This window comes from Trematomus bernacchii, unplaced genomic scaffold (assembly GCF_902827165.1).
Source record: "Trematomus bernacchii unplaced genomic scaffold, fTreBer1.1, whole genome shotgun sequence".
NCBI classification, from domain to species: Eukaryota; Metazoa; Chordata; class Actinopteri; order Perciformes; family Nototheniidae; genus Trematomus; species Trematomus bernacchii.
In genome coordinates this window covers 3,322,538-3,346,830 of record NW_022988007.1, presented here as the reverse complement: position 1 = coordinate 3,346,830, position 24,293 = coordinate 3,322,538, and the positions used below count along the sequence as shown (strand labels likewise).

At 40.7% G+C, this 24,293-nt stretch overlaps 1 protein-coding gene across 1 annotated transcript; it reads left to right on the top strand.

Annotated features, from left to right (window-relative positions):
• The first annotated feature begins 1,786 nt into the window (after positions 1-1,786).
• LOC117472147 (jhy protein homolog) lies at positions 1,787-17,843 on the top strand. Its single transcript, XM_034117281.1, is given in 8 exon segments — positions 1,787-2,163; positions 5,264-5,930; positions 10,779-11,170; positions 11,498-11,747; positions 15,199-15,284; positions 16,101-16,230; positions 17,336-17,464; positions 17,466-17,843. Coding segments are annotated over 8 exon segments (2,109 nt in total). The 3' UTR covers positions 17,544-17,843.
• The last annotated feature ends 6,450 nt before the right edge of the window (positions 17,844-24,293 follow it).

The window sequence follows — 24,293 nt, the reverse complement described above, 5'->3', positions numbered from 1 at the left end:
CCCTGGCCAATGGGCTGCTGGTAGTTGTGTATTCCTACTGGAAAGACTCCAATGGAACAGAGACATTCATTTGGATTTACACTTATTTTGGTTGTTGCTATCTGTCATCCATGAAGTGAAGTAGTAATGTGTGGCCTCTTATAGCTAGTTCAAAAAGGTCTGAGATTTATGAGGAGCACTTGAATGCACCATGTGTGCGACAGCGTTACTATGGAGTTCTGACATAAACGTCCCGTTTAAAGCTGTGAAATGTATACATGGATGATTGACATACTCCTGCTTTAAAGATACATCCTGCTGCCATCTTCCCTTTCACAGGTGACCTGTCACCTACTACAGTATGTTGATGTGAATTAAAGTCCTTCCATGACGTGTGGCCTCTTGTAGCCATTTAAAAAAAGTCTGAGCTTTTATAAGGAGCACTTGAATGCACCATGTGTGCGTTGGCGTTTCTATGGTTACTGTTGTGTGGAGTTGTGACAGAAAAACAGGTAAGTTCACTCCTTTCCTCTCTTTAGCACTGTTAACTCCAGAAATACAACTCGTATTTTTATTTCTGTTGGTTTGATCTGAACTTCCTATGGTTTAATCTAAATGCTACAGGATATCTGCTCAGCTAGCAGACGGCTGGTGGGTTTCATCCGATCTTAGCTATCATTATGAAATACGTGACAGACATAACGCTAACATGTTCCACAAACACCATCCCTCAGTGATCCTTTCTTTTTGAGTTTGAAAGCTTTACTTGGAGGAAATAATACACCTGTCTCTGTCTCTGCTCCACTCTGAAAAACATTGTTTGCTTGAATTTAGCCCCGTTGACATAATGTTACAATACCATACCCAATCAGTTTGAATGATCTACTTCATGAAGAGCGGAGTGTATCAGAGGAAAACACACATCCATGCAGACATTTGGCAGGTCTAATCACAAAGCTGATCCTGAGTCAGCTCTGCAGGTCATCATCATTTATTTGATGTCTTTACTAGAATGCTTTGATAGAACGGAGCCATGGTTAGTGTTAGAATTGCATGTAAATATAAAACTTTGTGCAATGTACACGCAAATGCAAAATACCCCCCCTCTTTGTTTATTTACAATTGGCATACAGTACCAGCTACCTCTTAATTCTATATGGTCACTTTTAAAAAGAAAACAAATATCCTGCTATTTCGGTTTTTACTTATTATGTGATGTAATGTAATTCATGCTATTTGAACATTAGATAATATTCACTTTGCATACATAGTCACATTCATCTTTTAATATGTAGGTCTATTCTCCTCCCTTTATCTGCTGTTGTAATAAGGTACATTTCCCCGTTGCGGGACAAATAAAGGAAGTCTGGTTCTGATAAAGGTTAAAACCTCGTATCTCTTGCTTGGCTGCAGAAAAGAAGCTGTATTGCTCATCTTTGTCTTGTCAAACAATTCATCTGAACATTATGAAGTGTGAGATGAATACAAAAACCCTGCCAGTATTCAAACACTTGATACAGTGCTGACACAAAGTAAGTGACTTTCAGGCACTTTGTGAGCTTGGTTTCTTTCTCACTTTTTCATGGAGTTGTCAGAAAGGGGGCATACTGTAATATCTGAGACACACTTTCTGTTGAATGTATACATGAATGCTCAACATACCTCCTTTTACAAACTAATGTTCATCTTGTACAATAAAGATATGTTTGTATTTGTTTTGTAGTTGCAGTGTTACCAGCCTGCTGCAACGGTCGTCAATATAGATGATCCATACTTCACAAAGCACACTGTCCACCTACAACATAACATGGATAAAGACCTGAAAAATGAACCGACATCTCAAGGGTGGAAGACGGAGCAAGAGAAGCTTCCTGCTCCGAGACAGCAGTGGGACTCAGTGGAGTCGGACACAGAGAGCCTGGCCCAGGAGAGAGCTTACCAGCAGCAGATACACATGGATCTGATCCGCCACCACCAAAACAAATACACACTGCCTCAAAAGAAAAAGGATGACAGCTTACAGCCGGGATATCAGGAGGGTGAAGATGCAAGTGATGATGAAGCTCTAGGTCTTCAAGTTGTTGATAGTCTTGACGTAGCAGCAAAGCACCGTGCCAAAAGGAGCCCTACCCTGACACAGACTGAGTATTTGGACACGCAACCGAATGAAAGAGGAGGAACAAGGTAGGTTACTCAAGTTCTGTTTTTCTGTTGCATTGAATAATGGTATTCAAAGTAAGATCAGAGAATGTACAAACACTTTACATCAGCTAGTTGTGATTAAGAGTGTTGGTTCTGTTCAGAATCAGAATCATAATTGGGGGGGGGGGGGGGGGGGGTCAGCCACAATCAATCTTCCTTACAGCCTCAGGGTCCTGGAGGCCTGCAGGTCGTGGAGGGAGGGCAGAGTGCAGCGGGTGCACATGAAACGGAAAGTAATGTTATCAGGCTATAATGAACACATGCCAAGAACACTTTTATATCACTGCAGCAAATGTAGAACTTCACTAAAACAAGTATTTACGATCGACAGGACAGGTACCATTCTATATTTCTCTTAACGTAAACAAACTCCATTAAAAAGACCAAAACCAACATTTAGTCACAGGTCTCGATGTGTTTTGCGCCACTAAAACTTTTCTGACTACATGGATTAAACATGGATGGATACATGGCTCTTTAGCCGCCATGTTACATGTAAACACTACCTTAACATTCATTTAAGATGGGTGTTATACTGTCTGAAAACAGGATGCTATATTGCACATCCTAGTTTATTAATTAACCACTCTTTTTGTTCTTTCTTAATGAAGAAACATTTTCTCTGGAAGGAGCCTCGAAGATGTTTACATGAAAATCACATGTTTTGTCCTTATTGGGGGACATGACATATCGCCGCAAAATGCTGTCCCATTTGTCCTTACACCATCTAAATCCCTTTCATTTTCTCACTCAAGCATCTACAAATACCTGAACAGTTCCAAAGACAGGGTTGTGTGTGTGATCCAACAAAATCAAAGTGTATTTTTGGGGAAAAGATGTTACAACAGTTTTCTACCCATTTCATTTTTATTTTATTGGTGCCAAATCTAGTACACTAGAGTGTAATTATATATTTAATATTTAGTGTTTCAACCCTGTTCAAATCGCGATTATTTAGGGAAATAAATAAAGCTTCCAAACTTTGGAAATGACAAATGTGATTGCTATGGAATACCTGGTTGTGGCCTTTCAATGGAATTCATTGACGTAAGAGAAATAAAGAAATAAAGAATGCACTTCAAGTAACTCTTGTAACTCTCCTGACTATTAGTTTAGCAGTATGGCCAGTAGATGGCATTAATGTATGTATTTGCACAATTGCTTATAAAACCTAAAACAATCAAAAAACAACAACCTCAGACTTGATTTGTTGAACAAATATATATAAAATAACCTTTTGTTGTGTTTTCATCACATATGTGGCCTTGTCTATCACAGAGTTCTATCAACGCGTCATTATAAGCTATTTACCATGATGAGATTTGTTCCTGACCTTGTTCAAATTGCCCATTGAACTGGACCGTCACTTTCACTGTCAGTGACAAATTAATTGAAATTAAGCAGATAATAGTGCTGCTGGAATACAGCAAGGAGAATGGAGGCGGCAATCAAACCTTTTACTTTCAAACAGAACATGGATGATAAAAGATAAATAACCCTCATTCTTCACTTAACAATGAAGTGGTGTCAGTTATTTAATGAGATGCAGCCATCAATGGCACATTGTAGTGAGAATGGCCTAATTCAGGTGCTTTCAGAATAACACCTTTCATGTGAGCTAAATTAGATTTTTGTTTTGTTTGGGTGGATCACAATAAGTGGTCACTCGTGGTCCATTAACAGGGATCATTGTGGCTGAAAAGGAGATCTCTCATTCTCTCTTTTGAAGGAGCAGAGGGAGAACAACACCACATCTGTTTCTGCACTCTTGTTAAACCGTACCGCTGTTTCCACTACTCCCTCCTGCAGACCCAGAATGATAGTCATTTCCCTCTGAAATAGAAAAGGGGCATTCTGCATTTTCCCATCATTAACCCACGCAGACTGATGTCCACCCAGTGTGGGTTCGCTTCAAAAGTACATTGTTTCAGGGTAAAATGAGCATGACAAATTCTCACAAAAGGCTCCATTTCATAGAGCATAAGCAGGGGACACAGTCCTATTGGCATCACCGTGTTCTCATAGTCCTCGCTGCTGCCCACTCAAAGCGGTAAGCCTTCTCACACATTGCCATTGCATAGTTTAAACCCAATGGAAATTCCCTTTTGTAGTAAAATATATCCTATTAAAGCAACTCCATTCATCCATCTTAACTATATTCTACATCATTCGAAATATTGCGACGGGATGTTTGAGTATAGTCCGTATGACTCGTTTTTTCATTTTCCTATTCAGTGTTTGTCACAATATTTCAATGGCTTTTGTATTTAGGTGTCAGTATCTTGGGCAAGAAATATCAGGCTGCGGTGTTCCTTCAGTGTGTGAGGCATCACGTCCAGCTGCATGTTGTCAATAATGCATTCTCCAACTTGTTTGAGTCATTAGAGAGACATCCCTTACCCTTTTGGCCTCATCGATGTGAAGGGCCCTACACCTAGGCAACCCTCCCCCCGACGCACAACATAACGGCAGGAGAATTAGGCTCCCCTCGTCCTCCCAGTAAGCACAACAAAGAGGCTCTCTGCTATTTATTTTAATGAGATCTTTTCATCACCATCAGAAAGAGCATTTTAGCCTGCAATTTTCAAGCCATTTCATAAGCTGAAAATTGCCGTTTGTGAACCATTCCCCCGCTAGTAGCTCTCAAATACACTGTCATTAGTGAGTCCGGAGGTGAAAACATGAAAATGATCTGTAAATACAGGCACCTAATCCCCCTCATCTGTTTCAATTTCACAAGTCTCTGATAAGGCGTAGCGCTCTTTGTTTGAGGACATCATCATTCTAATAATGGTCTAATGCCTCTTGTTCCTTTGACCTCTAAGTAAAGACCTATGTGAATGTGGAACACTTCCTTTAGATATGGAAATGTCATTAATAAAGCTGCGTAACAAGAATTAAATCAATTACTGATAATAGGATGAGACTACCAGACATATATTCCATTTAGTTTTATATCTCCCATCTGCCTATTTCATACAGCTCAGCAATAGAGCTGCTACATATGATACACATATCAGTTTTAGGCTTGTTGTATTGCACATGAGATCATTTTTAATATTGTCATTCTTCAACCCTGCAGCCAGCAGCCCACCCAGGATTCCTATTCTGACCTACGCTATGACCCCAACTGGAGGACCAACCTGAGGGGAGCCGGCCGCTTCGATGACAGTCCACATATTTCTGTTGAGGAATATTATCAAGCTCCTAAAGAGAAATCCAGTCAGCCATGTTGTGACAGACAAGGACTTGTAATGAAAGGAGGATACAGATACATCGTCAACTCATGTCCAGCTGTTGCAGTGACTCCTCATCTGGCTTGTGATGAGTCTGAGCCGTACTGCCTACACCCACAAAACGCTCAGACTGGCTCAGCTACACCTCCCCACCATGAGCTACAACCTCCATCACCTGAGGCGGACCATTCAAAGCCACCCTGTGGCAAAAATACACTGAAAGGATTCAGAAGGAAAAGTGTAAATAGTTGTGACAATGCAGGGGAAAATAGAACAACTCAAATACAGCAAATTAGCACTTCCAAATATCCAAAGGTTTCATTGAACAAAAAGCTAGAAAGTCTTGCAGAGGACATCGTGGAACGCAACAAAATGACCCTGGGGCGCAACAGCTCCAAACGTGGCTCCTATGTGAGTGTTCATGCACTTAAGCAGGAGAGGCCTCATAAAGTCAATAAGGTTTGTATAATCCCATCAATAATGTCTGCTAATGGTAAAAATTACGGAATGACAGTTAGATCTTTGATATGTGATAAAAAAAGAAAAAATACATTTTCCGCTCTGTAATAGGCTGCAGTTCCAGCAGCAGCCACCAGGAGCTGCCCTAACACTGACCATGGTTCCCGGGCTGCCCAGCTATTGTTACACTAACAGGATTTAAGATTGGCTCTCACTGGGGATAGACTACCGAAGAATATTGGAATACACTTTATTTTGAGTGTGTGGGGCTTGTTTGCTGATCAACTATCTATTGGACTTACTGTTTTTCTCCAGCGTAGGTTGTTTGTTTTGGAACTGAAGGAAGCAGATTCTGGTTGTAGTAGGCTAATTATTGAGGTATTATGCCCGCTTTTGGGTTAGGGTCAGCTTTTGGCAAGTGTGTGGTGTTTCATATTTTTAAGACATGTATTGTTTTGTTTTTTTTGCAAATGAACCTGATGTGATAGTGATGATTGTGCTTTGGTATTTATGGCAATGACTTAATCCATTGAACTCGGCTATACTAACAGTTTTAAACACAGAGGTCAGGGTTATGGCTTGTTAGTGCTCATGCACAAGTGCTATTGTGTCTTTACATCTTTCAGACGTCTGTATTTAGCGTGCACTTAGGTGATCAGTAGTCAAGTGTCAGTATATTACTCTTTGAAGCTTTTTCTGATCTGAGACAATATCAATGGGCGATTGCTTGAACGCATCTCTTTTTCCTGAGCTGAATATAGAGCAATATTGTTTTTTCCCTTCTGCATGAACCAATGTTATGCTCATTTAGTATTATCATTGCTTTCTATATGCCTTTTAGTCATCTCAGACAACTAAGAGAATATTGTATGATGTTTGCCCTGACCCAGTCTGGAAAATTAATTTGGCTGAGGAGCATAGCTGTTTTTATCTGCCTTCTTCTTCACCATATGAAAAGAACCATGTCTGGCTATGCAGTGCTTATTATGAGTTGATGTGTACAACATCAGAGACGCATGGTTACCAATAGGCTCTTAGACATCCCTGCACCTGGCACAGTGGCATAATTGGTCGGGATGGCCTGCATTCCCCATTTGTTGGGCCACAAGACTGTTTGCTTCCTATAATACCCCCAACCATCTGAGCCCCAGCCCTTCACAATGTCTCATATCATCACCATTTACATAGTCAAGAGCCGTTAGCTTTGTGCAATGGTAAACAGAGCCAGAGCCTTTCCCTCTCTGGACCCCTTGTGTTTTGTCATTTCCCTCTGAATTTGCTTATTAGTTTTCCATCGCCCTGTCTCCCCTAAGATGTGTCTTACTTAATGGGGGACATAGGGCACAAAAGAAGGGGCATTCATTTACACGTATCTATTTCCTGTTTCAAGATAGGATTCATCATTGTGTTGGGTTTTTCAAAGCAACATTATTTTGCATAAACAAAACTGAAAAGGCTTTAAAAAATGTTAAACCATATTTTAGAAGCAGAATAAAAAAATATAATAATAATGTCAGTAAAAGCTGCAGTTCATTGAAGCATTGAGATGACATACAGGTCATCACATGTTAAACATCCAATAGGTCTACAGAGGCACAGTTTCCACTATGCTCATAGATTAGAGTTTTGAATATATCGGTTTATTTTCACGCACACTAAATGAAATATTAAAAATCAAAGTAGACAAATATAATATTTTCTTCAATATTGGGAGATAAAATATTAAAGGTCAGATAAACTTGTAATAACTATGATAACCACACATCTTCTATAACAAAGCTTGTTGTGCTTCCTCCCACCTTCTCTGTCCAAAGCTCCTCACAAAAGAAAGCAACAGTCAGTACACAAATGGCATCAGTCTTACAAATCAAGCTTTTCACAAATCAGTCCAGAAAAGTCACTCGTTACGTGGGCCTTTTAAAACTCCCCATTTGGTCTTTTAAAGAGTGCGGCCATCTGACGGCAACTGATAATTAGACGTGTTATTAAATGTACACAATTTCCTAATGCAGCAAATGTTTAGCTGGGCCAAGTGGGAGAGTGGCAGCAGCAATGATTGGCTTCATCGGGGCCCGGGCCTCCTTTGATAAAGACAGAAGTAGCAGATCAATCTTCTGCTATTGCACTCACCCCTTAGAGTCCCTACTCCTCTCGCAGGCCCTCACTTCAAAGCCAGGGCAACATAATGTACAATCTTTTAATAGCTTTAGACCAAAGCTCTGGGGAGCTCTCTGCCACTGTATACCCTGCCTCAGTCTAAACACCTAATCAAGATTACCTGGGCCGGCCACAATAGCAGCTAAATGCAATTCAAGATCTACAGCCCCTTTGAAGTCTTCATTGGGAAAAGCAGATGTTTCCCGGGTACAGGAGGTAATACAGCTTGCTGCAATTGCCAGACTTTGTTGTGACATCGTCTCACAGAGAGGCAATTACGAGCCTCCCAATTTAGTAAAAAAGATATTACACAGCTTACCGTGCTCAAAATGCAATACAGGCTTGATCATTTGCTCCAACTGATTGGGATGTTTATAATGGGTGACAAAAGGCAGGGGGAATAGGTGATGGTTAGAGGTGCAGAGTGTGTGTGTGTGTGTGTGTGTGTGTGTGTGTGTGTGTGTGTGTGTGTGTGTGTGTGTGTGTGTGTGTGTGTGTGTGTGTGTGTGTGTGTGTGTGTGTGTGTGTGTGTGTGTGTGTGTGTGTGTGTGTGTGTGTGTGTGTGTGTGTGTGTGCGTGTGTGTTGTGTGTGCGCGTGCGTGCGTGACACTGCCTATTCTTATTGATCATCTGTAACAGCACCCAATGTATAACAGTATTTCTGTCATTTTGAAAAAACATTCTTCCATTTTGTCGGTCAGTTCACGTATGGTTCAGATAATAACCAAAAGCAAACCAATGTACCTGAAAGCTAGAGAAAAGGACCATACAGCTTCAATGATGAAACAGCATATGGTCCTGGAGGTTTGTCTGACAGTGCCCTGAATTCTTCCCAGTATAACAGTAACATGTCAGCGTATTATACACATTCACAAACACACTTATTGATGGATATGGTACAACTGGATCCACTCACTCCTTGTGACCTTCACCTATTCAAGCTCACAGAATTGGTGGCATTCAGTGAAAAAGTCTTCAGCCTGTCAATACCATTGATCCACTCAGATGGTCCTCTGCCGCTGAGGGGAGCCCTGAAGTTAACTAAATGATTTTCATTACAGCATTAGCAGAACACATTCTCATGGCTCAAATGGGTACATTAGGAACAACTGAAACAGGAAAATCGACGCAATATGATGTGGTGGAATAAGACAGGCACTGATAGTAATGGATGCAGTATTGATAACCCTGAGTAGCTGTTGTTGTGTATGTTTTAATTGGCCTTCCCAAAGGCTTTAGTTTCTAGTGTATATCTTTTATTTCAACATTTTCAGTATCAGTATTTTGCTTTCTCTTTCTGATCTGTCTAAAAGTGCTTAAGGAGTCAGCTAGCAGAGTAAATCAGGTTTAGGAACATCCTGGTCCTCTCCCTTGGTTAACATGGGAGCCCAGTGTAATGTGAACATGTAGTAAAACATACTTTTGTTTGTGTTTATGGAATCTCTGTTGCCAGTTCCAGCAATGGCCACATAGCTGCTGCACAGCTGAGACACCATCACTTAAGCTTTTAATTTCCTTTAGGGAATGTGCACACAATCATTGGTGGTGTTTCTGCACTAGGGTTTGCCAGAGATGATTTAAATAAAAAGAAAATAGGAGTCTGAGTAAAAAAGGAGAAGATTGGAGGAGCGTTATTATTGTGAGCACTTGAGCAGCCACCTTGACGCTGCCAAGCAGATGAGAATACATATTTTCCCTCTGGAATGGGCAAAGCTGATGTTTGCTAAATCAGTGGCATTAGATGCATGAGACACTCGCTCACAGGCCTCCTGCTAAATAATTTGGTGAGATCATGCGAAGAACAGCTCCAGCCCTTGTTACACTGGGAGAGAATTCAGCCTCTTATCCAGAGCTCATGTGTGTCTGCTGTTGTTTTGGGTGTGAGTGGTTGGTTCATGCTTTGTGCTCAACCCCATTTCAAAGCAAGAAAAAAACACCTAAGATCTTGAAAAAGCTACACTTTGCATGTTGGCATATCTTACAGAAATGCAGAGGATTTAAAATATCTAGATTCACAGCAGCAGTCTTTGAATATGAAAAGGCAGATTTAGTGAAGTGCTGTTGTGTAGTGTTTTGATGCGCGTCTCTTTGCCCTTCACAGCTCAGCACTCACCAAAGTCTGGCTGGGATTTTGCAGCTTTTCTACAGAACCGCTGATCCAAATAACATTACACTCAGCACTGCTCTCTTCCTGGTGCACGGCTAAACACATGCCATGTGTGAGATCATCAAAACTCAGATAAACACACATATACAAACACACAGACAACTGTCATTGTGTTATTACATTTACAAGGCAAGGCAATTTTATTTATATAGCACCTGTCAACACAAGGCAATTCAAAGTGCTTTACGAAATGAAAGACATTAAGAGCATTAAGAAATAGAGCAGTGGAAACACATTTTAAGATAATAAAAAAACATAAAACAAGCTCATATAGAATAAGACAGGTATAAAATACATGAATACAAGTTACAGTGCAGTGTAAGATATGAATAGTTCATTAAAAAGCAGCGGCAAAAATAACGTTTTTTTTGCTTTTGTTCAAACACAGTGTTTTATGAAAGTGTGTAGGTGACTATCTGTTATTTTCTATTTAGAATGGAGGTTAAACATGCTATATGCTGGGCCACCCATGCTAAGTCTTTCAATCAGTCTTGTCTATATCACTACCTTTTTGCTCTGACATTCTACATCAATGAAAAAATGTTGTTCTCAAACTGTTAATCCTATTATAACCCCAGTTCACCCAGATCAGTGAAGAAAAGAAAACCCAGCGGGAAGAATACCCCAACCGTCAGCAGCGGCAGCAGCAGCAGCCCCCCCCTGCCCCGGGGGTCACAGCTGAGTGGGGGGACTGTCTGAGCTCAACACTGGCCACACCAGCCTCTGTAACTCAGCCAAATCCTCAGAAGACATCTTCCTCACAGCCTCTGCTGCCCAGCATCCACCTGAACATCCACCTGAACACTTCCCATCTCCATCCTTTTATCCAGCGGGGTGGCCAGGATGACATCATCAATTTGACACCTCCTCACTGGAGCCCCCCATCTGAAGTTGAACTTGCCTTTTTCCCTGGATGTCAACAAACGAATCACCACCGAATCCTGAAGAGTAGTCCTGAACAATGGCAAAGGTGAGCCTTTTATATACGTATACATCTTTTTTCTGACCAAGATTAGAAAGATACTGCATTTGAAGCATTGGAGAAATGCTGCAGCAGGTAGTTCATAGAAAGAGAGACAGACATGGACTCATTAAAGCAAACACTACAGTGAACTGACATCCCAAATGAAAGCATAATGGTTTATGAAAAAGACTGCTAGCACTGAGGCAAGTACAACAATGAAAAGGAATAAGAATGTGCAATACATACAATTATAAAAAGGGAAAATACATTTTTGTTTAGTAGTCTATTACAATGGAAACTTCGTTTTTATCCACCAATTACTTTGCGTTCCAGGACAACTGCATTAAAGTGGCCCCTATCCTGTGAAGGGGAGCACCACAAGTGTCCAACTGAGACCCACACTAAGCCGTTTCCACAAAACCTCCCCGGGACCCCCAGCACCACTCTGTCCCCAGGCTCAGGCCTCGCAGTGCTGCCCCCTATAAGAGAGTGGATGACAGGGAGAGAGCCTGAGCCGAGCCCCGAGGACACAGAGTCTCACACTGACGGATACAGGAAGCTCAGGACCAGAGCAACGTACAAGGTGTGTGTGTGTGTGTGTGTGTGTGTGTGTGTGTGTGTGTGTGTGTGTGTGTGTGTGTGTGTGTGTGTGTGTGTGTGTGTGTGTGTGTGTGTGTGTGTGTGTGTGTGTGTGTGTGTGTGTGTGTGTGTGATCTTCATATGTGCCCTGAAAGGAGGGATAATGACTGTTCAAAGGTTTGATTCCTTGTCTTTGTGTATGCCATCTAATCTGGGATGTCTCCTATGAAAAGGATTTGTATAATTGTCTGAAATACATGCATTTTAAAACTGTGTTAAAAAAAGGCTCAAGGTCCACATAATTTACTCAAAACATACTGAATAATTGCGTTCAAGTTAGAAAAAGAAGATCTCATTATGCAGTTAACAAAAGTGACACATGAATTCTTCAATGGAGTGGCATTCCCCTTTAATCCCACGTACACAAGAGGTTACACAAATAAATGCCTCTTTGAAGTCCCAAATAATCCCATCAGCTGTCTCATGCAGGGACAGCTTAATCCAGCAGGAGTGTTCTGGTGAGTAAGGCACAAAACATCAGGTTAATTGTCTAGCTCCACTAAGCTACACTTAATTGCTATAAGATGATGACTATATAAACCACAAGGCTGCAGGCTCTGAAAAGCCGTTTAAAGATGTGTTAGAGGATAAGGTGATTAGAAGCAAGAGAGTCTGAGGCACAGGGCCACTAAAGATGCCCATTTGCATTTAATGATTTGGCTGTTTGTATTTTCCCCCCTCTCTGGTTTGCCAGGCTGAGATATTGAAATATTGAAATACAGGTGACTGTCATTGTCATAAAAACAATTGTCCATGATTAAAACTCACCTCAGCATTGATGCAAACTGACTATTGATATTTCATAGCTTTTTTTGCTTTCATGTTTTCAGTGTCTTTTACATGACATTACATTACGTTACTTGTTAGACGCTTCTATCCAAGCGACTTACATACTCAATACTGTGGACAATCCCCACAGGAGCAATTTGGGGTGAAGTGTCTCAGGGACACAACGACATGCTGACTGCAGAGGGGTTTGAACCTGTGACCCCCTGATCCAAACACCTACGCCACACGCCTCTTCTTCACACACAAAGCCTGTGTGATCTCTGTGTGTGCAGAGATAGTACCAGGTCTGCACATGGCTGGACATGCTCTCAGTGAATGATACACTTCTTACACAAAATGTCCCCAACAGGGACAAACAGAGAAATCCAGGCATGAACACAGACGATTGATTATGTATGATGTATATAGTGTGTCATATTTATTGTTACAATAACTAACAATTGAGTTAAGTAGACCCCAGCAAGGCCGCCGAGTGCTCCGAGTGGTATTCATACTGGAGCCTTCACATGTTCATCCTGTGGTGCCCAACACCACTCATCCCCTGACCTCCCCTCTCTCCCACCATGTTAGCCATCATGTCTGACGAGATTACTGACTCAATTTGTAAAGCAGTCTTGCTGTAGTGCCCCGGCATGAAAGCAGATGAGCGTGACTTAGGGGTTCTAGAAGGGAAGGGGGCCTGGAAAGAAAGAGACCCTGTTGTGTCCATGGCCGACGGAGAACAATTGAAATCCCCCCTCTGAAAAGCAGCCAGTACAATCTGGAATGATTAGCTCTATGTTGTCTGGGACAGCTTGTGGATTGCACACACACACACACACACACACACACACACACACACACACACACACACACACACACACACACACACACACACACACACACACACACACACACACACACACACACACACACACACACACACACACACACACACTCACACTCACACACACACACACACACACACACACACACACTCACACTCACACTCACACTCACACACACACACACACACACCACACACACACTCACCACTCACACACACACACCCACACTCACACACACACACACACACACACACACACCCACCTCACACTCACACACACACACACACACTCACACACACACACACACACACACACACACACACACTCACACACACACACACACACATACACATACACACACACACTCACACACACACACACCACACTCACACTCACACTCACACTCACGCTCACACTCTCAAATCATCATCATCATCACCAACTGCTGTGAATGAAGGGGAATACAGTTGTTCTCTTTGTGTCTCCCCTATCAGCCAAACACTGTTGCACACACACTAATGTGAAGTACTAATATGTTTCTGGTTTATTTGAAATAATAGTTTATTTAGTATGACCAAGACAACCACTATCATTAAACACCACTGCAGAGACACACATTTATCCTAATCCACAGAAGAAGACATCAACACATTTTTTTGATTAAGAGCTGATCTTACCACAATGTGAAAGCAACGATCCATGTGTCATCACTTTAACGTTAAAATACAATTAAACAATACTCTAATAAAGCGTTCTGATAAGCATGTCTCTGTAGGGCTCTACTTGGCTCTGTGGTGCTTTGAGCTAAATGCTAACACCATCATTGCAGAGCTCACAGTGATGGCAGTTATTAGGTCAATACGGTGTATGACGTTGCTGCGCTGTGTGGATTTGTATATGTGTGTTTTACACTTTTACGGCCAAGAACAGGCGTGAACCAACGTGTGGCTGGGTGGACTGGGTTTTTTCAGCTTTCCACAGAACTACTGAATCAAATAACTTAAAGCACCACTCTTCTTTGAGTCCTCAGCTCGAACACCCCACTTTACGTAAGTTGTTCCTATTGGCCAGATAATATACGTGTGTATACATTTACACAAACACAGACCTGTCTCTCTTTATAGTATGATGGGGAAAAGACAAAGTGACAACGTGGTTATTATACATTGGAAATATTTCACATATGTGCAAACTTTGGTCTGTTGGTGTCGCTAGATGGATTAGTCAGAGGTTGTTAGAAGTAGTGTCACAAGTCATTAGGATCCTTCTCTGGAAACCATCGGTACTAAATTGTATGACCCCAATCCAATAGTTGTTAAGACATTTCAACTAAATTGTCATCTGCATGGTGGCAGGAGATCATTATAGTGGGCTTCCTCACCTGGGAATGTTGAATGTCTGTACCAAATAACATGGCAATCCATTCAATAGTTCAATAGTTCAGTCTGTACTGTATCGCCATCTTTTGAGCCACGTGACGTCACAAGTGTGGCTGAAAGCATCAAAACAGTCTCCGGGTATGATGTGTATGGCTTAGCGTGAAACAATCAGTCTCGATCACTATGTGATCTTCTAAATGCATCATGTGAACCCAATGAGAGATGTCAAAGCTGGTCATAATTGAAGTCAGGATTTTATTTTTTGACCCATTGTGCCGTTTTGACCGCCATCAAAGCAAATGGAGTTCAGTTCAACAAAGGTCATCTCCAAATGAAGTATTCAAAAGCTTCACTGTTTGACACAGATTCAAACTATACTCTCTCTCCCTCCCTCTCTCAGGCATACAGTCTTAAAGACTACAAGCAGCTGAAGTCAGATATACATCTGCGAGGCCTGGGCCCTGACTACACAGCAGCTGAACAGACAGTAAGTATTAGCAGGGGTTCATTTACCTCCTTTTCAAACATTTCTTATTCCCATCACATAAAGAAAAGTTTAGGGGGACTTTACCGCAGATATATTTCAGATATATAACTAAAATAATTTGTAGAATTGACAGAGCAAGAGAAACGGTAATCGTTCCAAAAGTAGCTGACAAGCCGTGAGATGCACATCTGCCTCTGTTGCCTCCATTTCAGATGTCTGCTATATCATTATCCACATGTAACCATTTGATCAGAGGACAAGAAATAAATGATGACACAGAAGAACTAAATACAAAAGCTCTCTTACGTACCATGAAGTTATCGTTTGCTGTAAAGCCATATTACCTTGAGGAGTGACTCGCAGATAGGATTTAGTTTGGACAAACATGTTCAGCTGTCCCCAAACTGATGTCCAAAAGTGTCATTGTGTATCCACTAACCCTCTTCCAATGGTCCGAGTTCATCATTTAAAGGCTCCCATGCTGTTTCACAGATAAAATGACATTTACAAAGCAAATGAGAGCACTCCTAAGAAGCTAAGTGCTCTGGGCTGTGATGTATCTGTTGTTAATCCTCTGTTGTAAAAAGTGAGCATGTTTGACCAATTTCCACAAGATTGAGCCCTGGGCATCTCCAGGTCCGAGCCTATTAGTGAGTGATATGTCTAAATGTTGATCGGCCCGCTGAAAGGCCCGCTGTGTTTGGTATTGTTGGGCTACGTGGAGAGGCTCTGTCGGAGGGGGAGCACAAAGAGAAGAGCCTTAAGAGAGAACTGACTGAGTTAATTAAACCTCTCCTTCTCTCTTACCATCATCATGCTGAGAAAATGAAACGACAGAAGCTGTATTCAAATGTGATCCGTGAGCAGAACAAAAACATAAGTAGGATCCCCTTTCTACTGGCCAAGGACCCGGAAGGCAGCGACAAGAAAGTTCCCAGGATGAAGGTGTGTGTGTTAATCTTTTTGAGTGTGTGTGTCCTCGTGTGAAACCTAGCACATCCCTTTTTCAAAACAGTCTGTTTTTTAACTGAGACAAATTGTTACTTAGCAAAATGACAAATAAAGAGTGCAGGAGATTATGGAGAATGTCTCTGCAGGGCTCCTCTCCGGACTCACTGAGCAGGAATAACTGGTGTCGCGCCGCTGCTTAGCAATTACTCATAAAATACTGTGTACTGAACACTAAATAACCTTTAAATTACAGTTGTGTTTTAAGTGACATATTCTTGTTATGAATGAATATAATCAAAACAAAACATCATGATGATTGAAAGTCATCAAGTTGTTTTACTACAGAAGGGGGTACTGCAGATAGAGTTCAGATGAATGCTCATATACATACTGTGTACATATATTACACCTGACTTATAACTAGGTTTGATTGAATAACTATGGTCAACTAACCTGTTACTTATTGGTAATCCAACTGAAGCGTTGACTTTCATTTCACGTTTTATGTCAACACATTTCACATAACAGTACGAGGTTAGTTGAAAGCAATAACAGTAGGTAAACAAATGATATTTGTATTAATATTAGGTTCAACTTAATATTATTGCTTTCAACTAACCTAATACAGTTATGTGAAATGTGTTGACATAAAACATGTAAATAAAGTCAACGTTTCAGTTTTCCAGTGCAGACAGAAGGTGGTCATGTGATGATGTCATGTGGTCATGTGATACTAAAACACAACCAAGGCTCTGAGCTCTCTCCGGGTTTTACTGCATGTCAGCATCCTGTGGGACTGTTCCCATCTTTCCACACAGATGATAGCTAAATACACTATTTTACCTTGAGTTTTGAAATGTTTTATAACAAGAAAACAATTGAAGCTATACTGAGAGTCATAGCATCTACTGTAATATATGTTTTATTTATCAGGAGAGTTTCACAACCATGTACTATGTACTTTACATGAGAGAAACACAACATGACATTGTTTGAGGTCACAGTGAACAGTTTTTACAGACATTTCTGAGTAGCATTTCTATCATTAGTAACTACATTAACATCTGATGATCTCTCTCTCCCTCTCTTTCAATCTTAGGCCTTGGAATATGCCAAGACCATAGCCAAACCTGTGGCGTCTCAAACCCCCAAACAGAGAGAGCAGCGGTCCGAGGGCTCCACTGAGCGCGCTCCGTACCTGGAGGGCCTGGACCACCCCCCCACCGGACACACTGGAAGTCCTTAGACAGCGGCATGAAGAAGAAAAGCAGGCTGTGGCACTCTTCAGGAGGGTTCATGCTGTCTGAAGCAAGGAGGCCGTCTATTTGATATGAGACCTTATATCTACACACTATGATATTTGCATTCATTTACTAGGGCTAGTTTCAAATCTATATTAACTACCAGAAACATATTGGCACGTTTTTCAAAATATTTATCAAAAGATAGATAAATATCATTTCTGAAAAGATTGGCCGCCTTAGCTAGCTTCTGTGTTGCTCTCAGTACTGGGTATACCATGTCTGATTTGACAAGAAATGCATTGTATGACTTATTGGTGTTTGTTTTAACCATAGATGCTAGAATGTAGTTCTACAATGGTAATTCTAAAGCTTGTGAGCCTAGATTTTGGGAGTCAATGTAGCCACAACATTTTTTAAATTAAACAAAGACAAAGCACATAGAATGAACTACTGGGACCTTCTTCTTGAAGTGTACTGTAAAAAAAGGAAGGAGCAGTTTATGTAGAACTGTGTCTGACCGTTAAAGGAACTGCAGTGTAAAGCACTGTGATATTAGATTAGGCTGCGTTCTGCCTTCTGAATTACAATTCTCTTGGACCCATTGTTGCAATGCTTGTATCATTAGCTACCTACAGCTTAGTAATGTATACATTCAAGTCTGGGTCAGCCTGGTGTTTTGTTGTAGCGGCATGTTGACACGTTCTCATGGTAAAGCAGTGTGATTCCTCTTTAATGACGTCTCACTGACAGTGGCACAGTCCCAGGGAGGACTTTGGAACTTGGAATATCTATGCTAATGTATGTTCCAAAATACTAAACAAAACATATCTTTATATTATTTTCTTTGTACCCAAACATGTATAGCACCTGTGACACATGTTCCAGTGACTGCAGTCTCTGTGATCACGTGGTAGATGAAACAGTTGATATTTTATAAAGCTGCACGTCAATGAAAATACATTTTTGGCACTCATTATATTTATCAAATCCTTATTAACTTGGCACCCCAAAGAGCAGCTTTGCACGAATAAATGTTCACACTGTGGGATGAACACTGTCTGACATATCCAACCTGCTAGAATGATTCTTCAGTGTACTGAGAATGAATGATGAAGCACACACACACACACACACACACACACACACACACACACACACACACACACACACACACACACACACACACACACACACACACACACACACACACACACACACACACACACACACCACACACACACACACACACCACACACACACACACACACACACACACACACACACACACACACACACACAATAACAATATATAAAACGCAATATTGATGTGATATTATTGAATATGCTAAATGATCAGACACATAATGGCACAATAGACTTTGTCCTTTTGCTGAAGGAGAGGTAAATGTCCCTGGGGACTCATGTCTTTAACGACATTAAGTGATAGAACGTCATAGTCCAATCCCAACCATCCCAGACCACTGATGCCCACACTACATCTTTCATGGAAGAGACAGGTGATCAAATATAGATATCATTACCCCATTACACCTGCATTACACCGTTTCATCTAGAATACTCCACACACCAATTGTTGGTGTTCCCACTTTTACAGTGTAGAACGTCCTGCTCAAATCACAGATGACACTCTGAAGGTCCCCTCATGTGGTCTCAGTCCTGGTTCTGTAGCCATGTTCTAATATAAACTCCACCCCAATACGAAACACTCAAGCAGCTCATTTTACTAATTGAACCCTCAGATCATTATCAAAGCACTATTTACCTCTGTGCAATATTTTAATTAGATTATAGTCTCTATTTAACCCATCATGGGCTCTTTGAAGCTCTGTGTTTTTAGTGTTAAGTCCTCAGACAGAGCCCTTTTTAATTTAATGAGAAACGCTGCCTATCCAGACTGAGTCACTGCATCTTTTTTAGGTCCCACCTACTCATTTTTCGCCATTGAAATCCAGTTAATTGAAGGAGTCTTTCGCTGCTATACATGAAGGGGGCCAAATTAGCATCCCTTTTTGCCCATTGGGAAGCCCGGGGAGACGAGGGTCTTTGATGTGAGGAGCTTTCAGCCGCGGCAGGCTTCCTGTGAGTGAGCTGATGGCCCTGCTATTAGGGCCAAATGCAGATGCGTCCATGTGTTGCAAAACGCTTAATCTTTTAATTGATCACCTTCTGCATGGCCTATTCTCCACATCGTTTTTTTCCTCACTGACCTAATCACATTTTGAAGAAGGGATGAATTGCTTTTCAAAAACCCAGGAAAGAACGGCAAGTCCTGTACGAAGGTGAAAAGAGCACGGCATGAATTTGTGCAAATGCCTAAGAGATGATCTCTTATCACATTATTGATTAGACAGTATAACCCCTTCACCCTACATATGTTAAAATAAATAGTTGACTATACACTCAGAGACGGTTCATTCATGCCTCTCACCGCAGCGTTGGTCTGTGGACCAAAGGGAACAGACTCCCATGAGGCAGGTGACTTTTCTGTTTGTTGATATGAAATCTGTTGAACAAGATTATTTGAATGAAATATTCTGGACCACTGGTAAAGTACTCATTAGTGAACTAATGAAATATCACTGAAAAAGTGTAAACACTTTCTTTTCCTCCACCATATTGATGAGGACAATACTGATGCACGGAATTCCAAATCCAAATCATAACCTTACTAAATCAAATAGATAATAAAAACAATATTCACTGACAGTGAATTGCCTAAATCTGATTAAAATGATATTAAATATTTCTTAGATTTTTCTTTTTGTTCCATTCCATCCTCAAAAACAGTAGCATAATAAAATGTCTACAAAAATATTATTTTTGGAAAACTTTTTTTTCTATGACCATATTGTGCACAAACCCCCAGAATAATGTGGTTAAGCTGCATTTATACACACATTTATTCTTTGCCGTAATACATTCTCATATTGCACATTTGGGTTGACTTTTGACTTTAATTTGAGTAGATATCATTGTTTAAATATATTAACATTGGTAACCATATTGACTGAATTCCAAATATCCTTTCTATCTCTAGAGCTGAGCTGGACTCATCTTTTTTTTAATTAGTCTAAAGAAATAATACTTTTTACATCTTAATATGTTGACTGTTCTTACACTGAAAAAAAGGACTTTTTGGCTTTGTAAATATTACTTTGATTATATGTTTAAATTCTACAATACATTAGTATTTCAGTAATTTTACTCCAAATGTCTCCTTTTATTTAATGTGTTACTTGTGTTTCTATGTAATTTTGAATCTTCATTTTGATAAGTGAATTTTAACAATAGCACCAAGTAAATATTACCTAAATTATTGTATTGACTGTACAACCTGTTAAAGCTATTAAAATGTACATGGGAAATGCAAGTTAACTGTGGGTGACGTCATAGGAGAGTATTTCCCGCACGTTGCCCCCGCAGACATGCACGGACAGTCTACTCAGAAGGTTGACATTTGAGTGGAACTTGAAGACTGCTTGGTCGACCATTTCATTTGAATATTCATCGATGTGGAGTCATGTGAGTATGTTTATGTGCTTGGTTAACTTGTTATATTCCTATTAGCTTGTCAGCTGAAGTCAGTATTTGGTTATTAAAAATGTAAGGCTAAGTTAGCTAACATTAGCTGGTTAACTAGCTCATTATCGTGCTAGCAAACTTAGCCCGGTTTCATGCAAGTTGCACACATCAGATATAATATATTTTTTTTAATGGCTTATTTGAAGCTTCAAAGTTGTCGGCTACGACAACATTCGCCGTTTATAATGGAAACTATGGCGCACTTTTAAAAATTTGAATAGTTTTTTATTTCGGGAGAGGGGGGTGTTCATGGCTCCAGCTCGACAAAAGAAATACTCAACAGTATGTGCGACGCTACGTGATGCGGTCAGTTTCACTGCAGCCTAGAGAAGGACAAAGTGGTCAAGGAATATTATATTTGCAATTAAATATGAACAGCGCGATTTAAAAGGTAAGTGTGTCTGTGTGTTTGCCTCGATGGATTCACTGTTGGCGCTTTTCCAGTGCAGCACTTAGCACAGTTTGGTTTGACCCGGCCCGTAACAACATACTGATACCGGTTAGTAAAAACCATGAATTAATGCTTTGACAAGTCTGCGTTTTGTACTTGTTTCACTTTTGTCTAGTTTCTGAACAAATATGAGGAGCTGTGAGCTCTGAGTGCTAACAGCTAACGGCTGATGTTCCGGTGTGAACGCGGCTATTGAAGATTCCTGCAGTACAGGAAGTGACGATCCTGAACACGTTTTTTTCCCGGCCCCCCGAAGGACTCATCACGGAGGTGATGAGTCCGCTCACCATGCACTTTGGGTCGGCCTTGGTCAAGCCCTTTTGACCCCCCCAGCCTGGTTCTCGTAAAAGCCATTTTTCGCTCAAATGATACCATGGAGGAATGTAACGGGAGTTGACAGGGGACTCTCCCCGCCTCACGAGTGCCTATTTTCGGACACTTTTTTTCACATTTTCCCCGGTTCTATTCATTTTTATTTTGTTGGCTATTTCACCCGGTTCCTTCTAACTGGGACACTGCCCGGTCCGGGTGTCCCCCCACGGCCAGTGTCCAGCCCCCCCTCCCACTCATCCATATATTAACAGATTTTGACATGTTTTGTTGCATTTTTCTCCTCTCCGCTCTGTGATCGAATGGCAAACGCGACCCACCATGCCCACGGCCTAGTTCTGCTGCTCTGGCGGTTGGTTCTTCCGAACTGCGGGTTCGACTCTGATGACCGGGAGGGTGTGCTGCGTTGGGGTGGGGGACTTCCCCCACTTTGCGTGTCTCTTCCTTCCCGGCCGGCCGACGACGCACGGTCTGACGGGTCCCACCACGGGTCCCGCAGCGGGGTAGAGGTTCAGGGCTGGAACCTCCCCACCTCCGCCGCGGTGCACCCGGCCAACACGGTTGTTTGTCGAACCCGCCACTGTTGTCTAGCGGGTGTAACTATACAAGATATCGTTATTTATTTATATAAAAAAAAAAATATATATATATATATATATATAATAAGTGTCATTGCGATTTTATTTTGTATTAGCGTGCATTTCCTGTTCGGAAAGTGGTGCTGTACTGAGAGTAAACAATACAATTGAAACAGTTGAGGGGAACGTGCACCTTTTGCACACAAACAAATTGCGTTTGTTTTGCTAATGTACCATTAGCTCCTGGGTTTTAGGCGGCGGAAGTGACGTAATCTGCCACCCAGGACAAGAGATAAAAATAACGCCATACTCAGAGAATGTATTCCTACGGTTTAAAACACATTATTGTACATTAAAGTTACATTCTGATGATTAGTGACATTTCATTTTATTTATTTCATTATTTGAAAAACAAAACACTTTCCACTAGGGAGGAAAAGGTCGGCGCCCTTTATTGACCAGCCGCCACTGATAACAATACTATTTCTGTGTCTCATATATATTCATCCTTTCATATATATATATATATATATATATATATATATATATTCATCCTTTTTTACTTTATATTAATTGCAATGTCTTCTATAGTAACAGTGACTTTAATGATATAGGGCTAACTAGATGTGCTTGCATTATGTTAGCTAATCATGCTTATCTGTTCCCTTCCCTTTTCAGTTTTGTTTTTGTTCTTAGGCAACATTTCATTTGATGGTTGGTGTTTTCCTCCAGCAGCCTGTTGAAATTACAGTGCCCTCTCACTGTACAACAGCATCAAGTTACAACAGCAAGACAAGACACCTGACCATGGAGGTAACTTTACAAATAATTGTATATTGTGTAGGGCTAGGTAAATTAAAAAAGTCGTCAAAACCAACATTCTTAATCTGTTACCGACCAAATTTCAGTCACATCGATAAGTTATGTGGTCACACTTAGTCTTCAGCCAACACCATACAAACAAAGCTAAATGTAAATACTGTCGAAAAATAGCAGATTAGCACAGCCTTTAAGTAGCGTTTAGTGTGCATTGGGTGGCGGAGGAAGGGAGATGGTGTGGCAGAGCTCAGAGAGGTATAAATTCTGCTGTCTGAGTAAATGTAGTGATACATTTACTCAAATTTGAAAAACACAAGGAGGTTAAGAAGCTATGGATAAAGCAGTTATGAAGAACCGGAGGTCTGTCATTGTATTGAAGGGTTGTATTTTGGATAAAAGTATTATTACGTTATTTTTACTTTGCGTATTGATTAGCCTTGAATGCAGTGACAAGTTGTATGTATACATGTGTGATAGAATTATTTTTTTAAATAACATTTTACATGATAAAAATGGCTCTGAATGTATATTGATGTGTTCATATTTAAGCAATAAATTGCAAGACAGTAAGTTCTGTAATTTACATAATTAATTTATAATGTACTTTCTATATATTTCACAGGTTACCAAGGGAAATTGAGTCATTCAGCAATTTTGTCTTCGACAGCTAATGCAGAGTAAGTTGATCAACTCAGTACTGTTAGAAGTTTAAGTTGACATAAATGTTTTTGTAACATGGTTTAGTTTCAAGAGGTTTAAAGATTGAATTAATTTGTGTTTTTTTCAGATTCCACTAGATGGGTGTGCAAAACATGTAGCTTTGAATCTAACAAAAGGACAGGATTGTTAAAGCACTACAGGCTAAAACATGTAAATGGTTTTAAGTTAAATGTTTATCAACTCATTTGTATGCACAGCTTGATCCTGCTTTGCATCCTTGCACCTAGTTGGTGCCTTCTTTTGTAGCAGGTTCAATTGACCATTACGCAACATCTTTTGCTTTCTCTCTACAATAATGTACTTGTCTGTTTT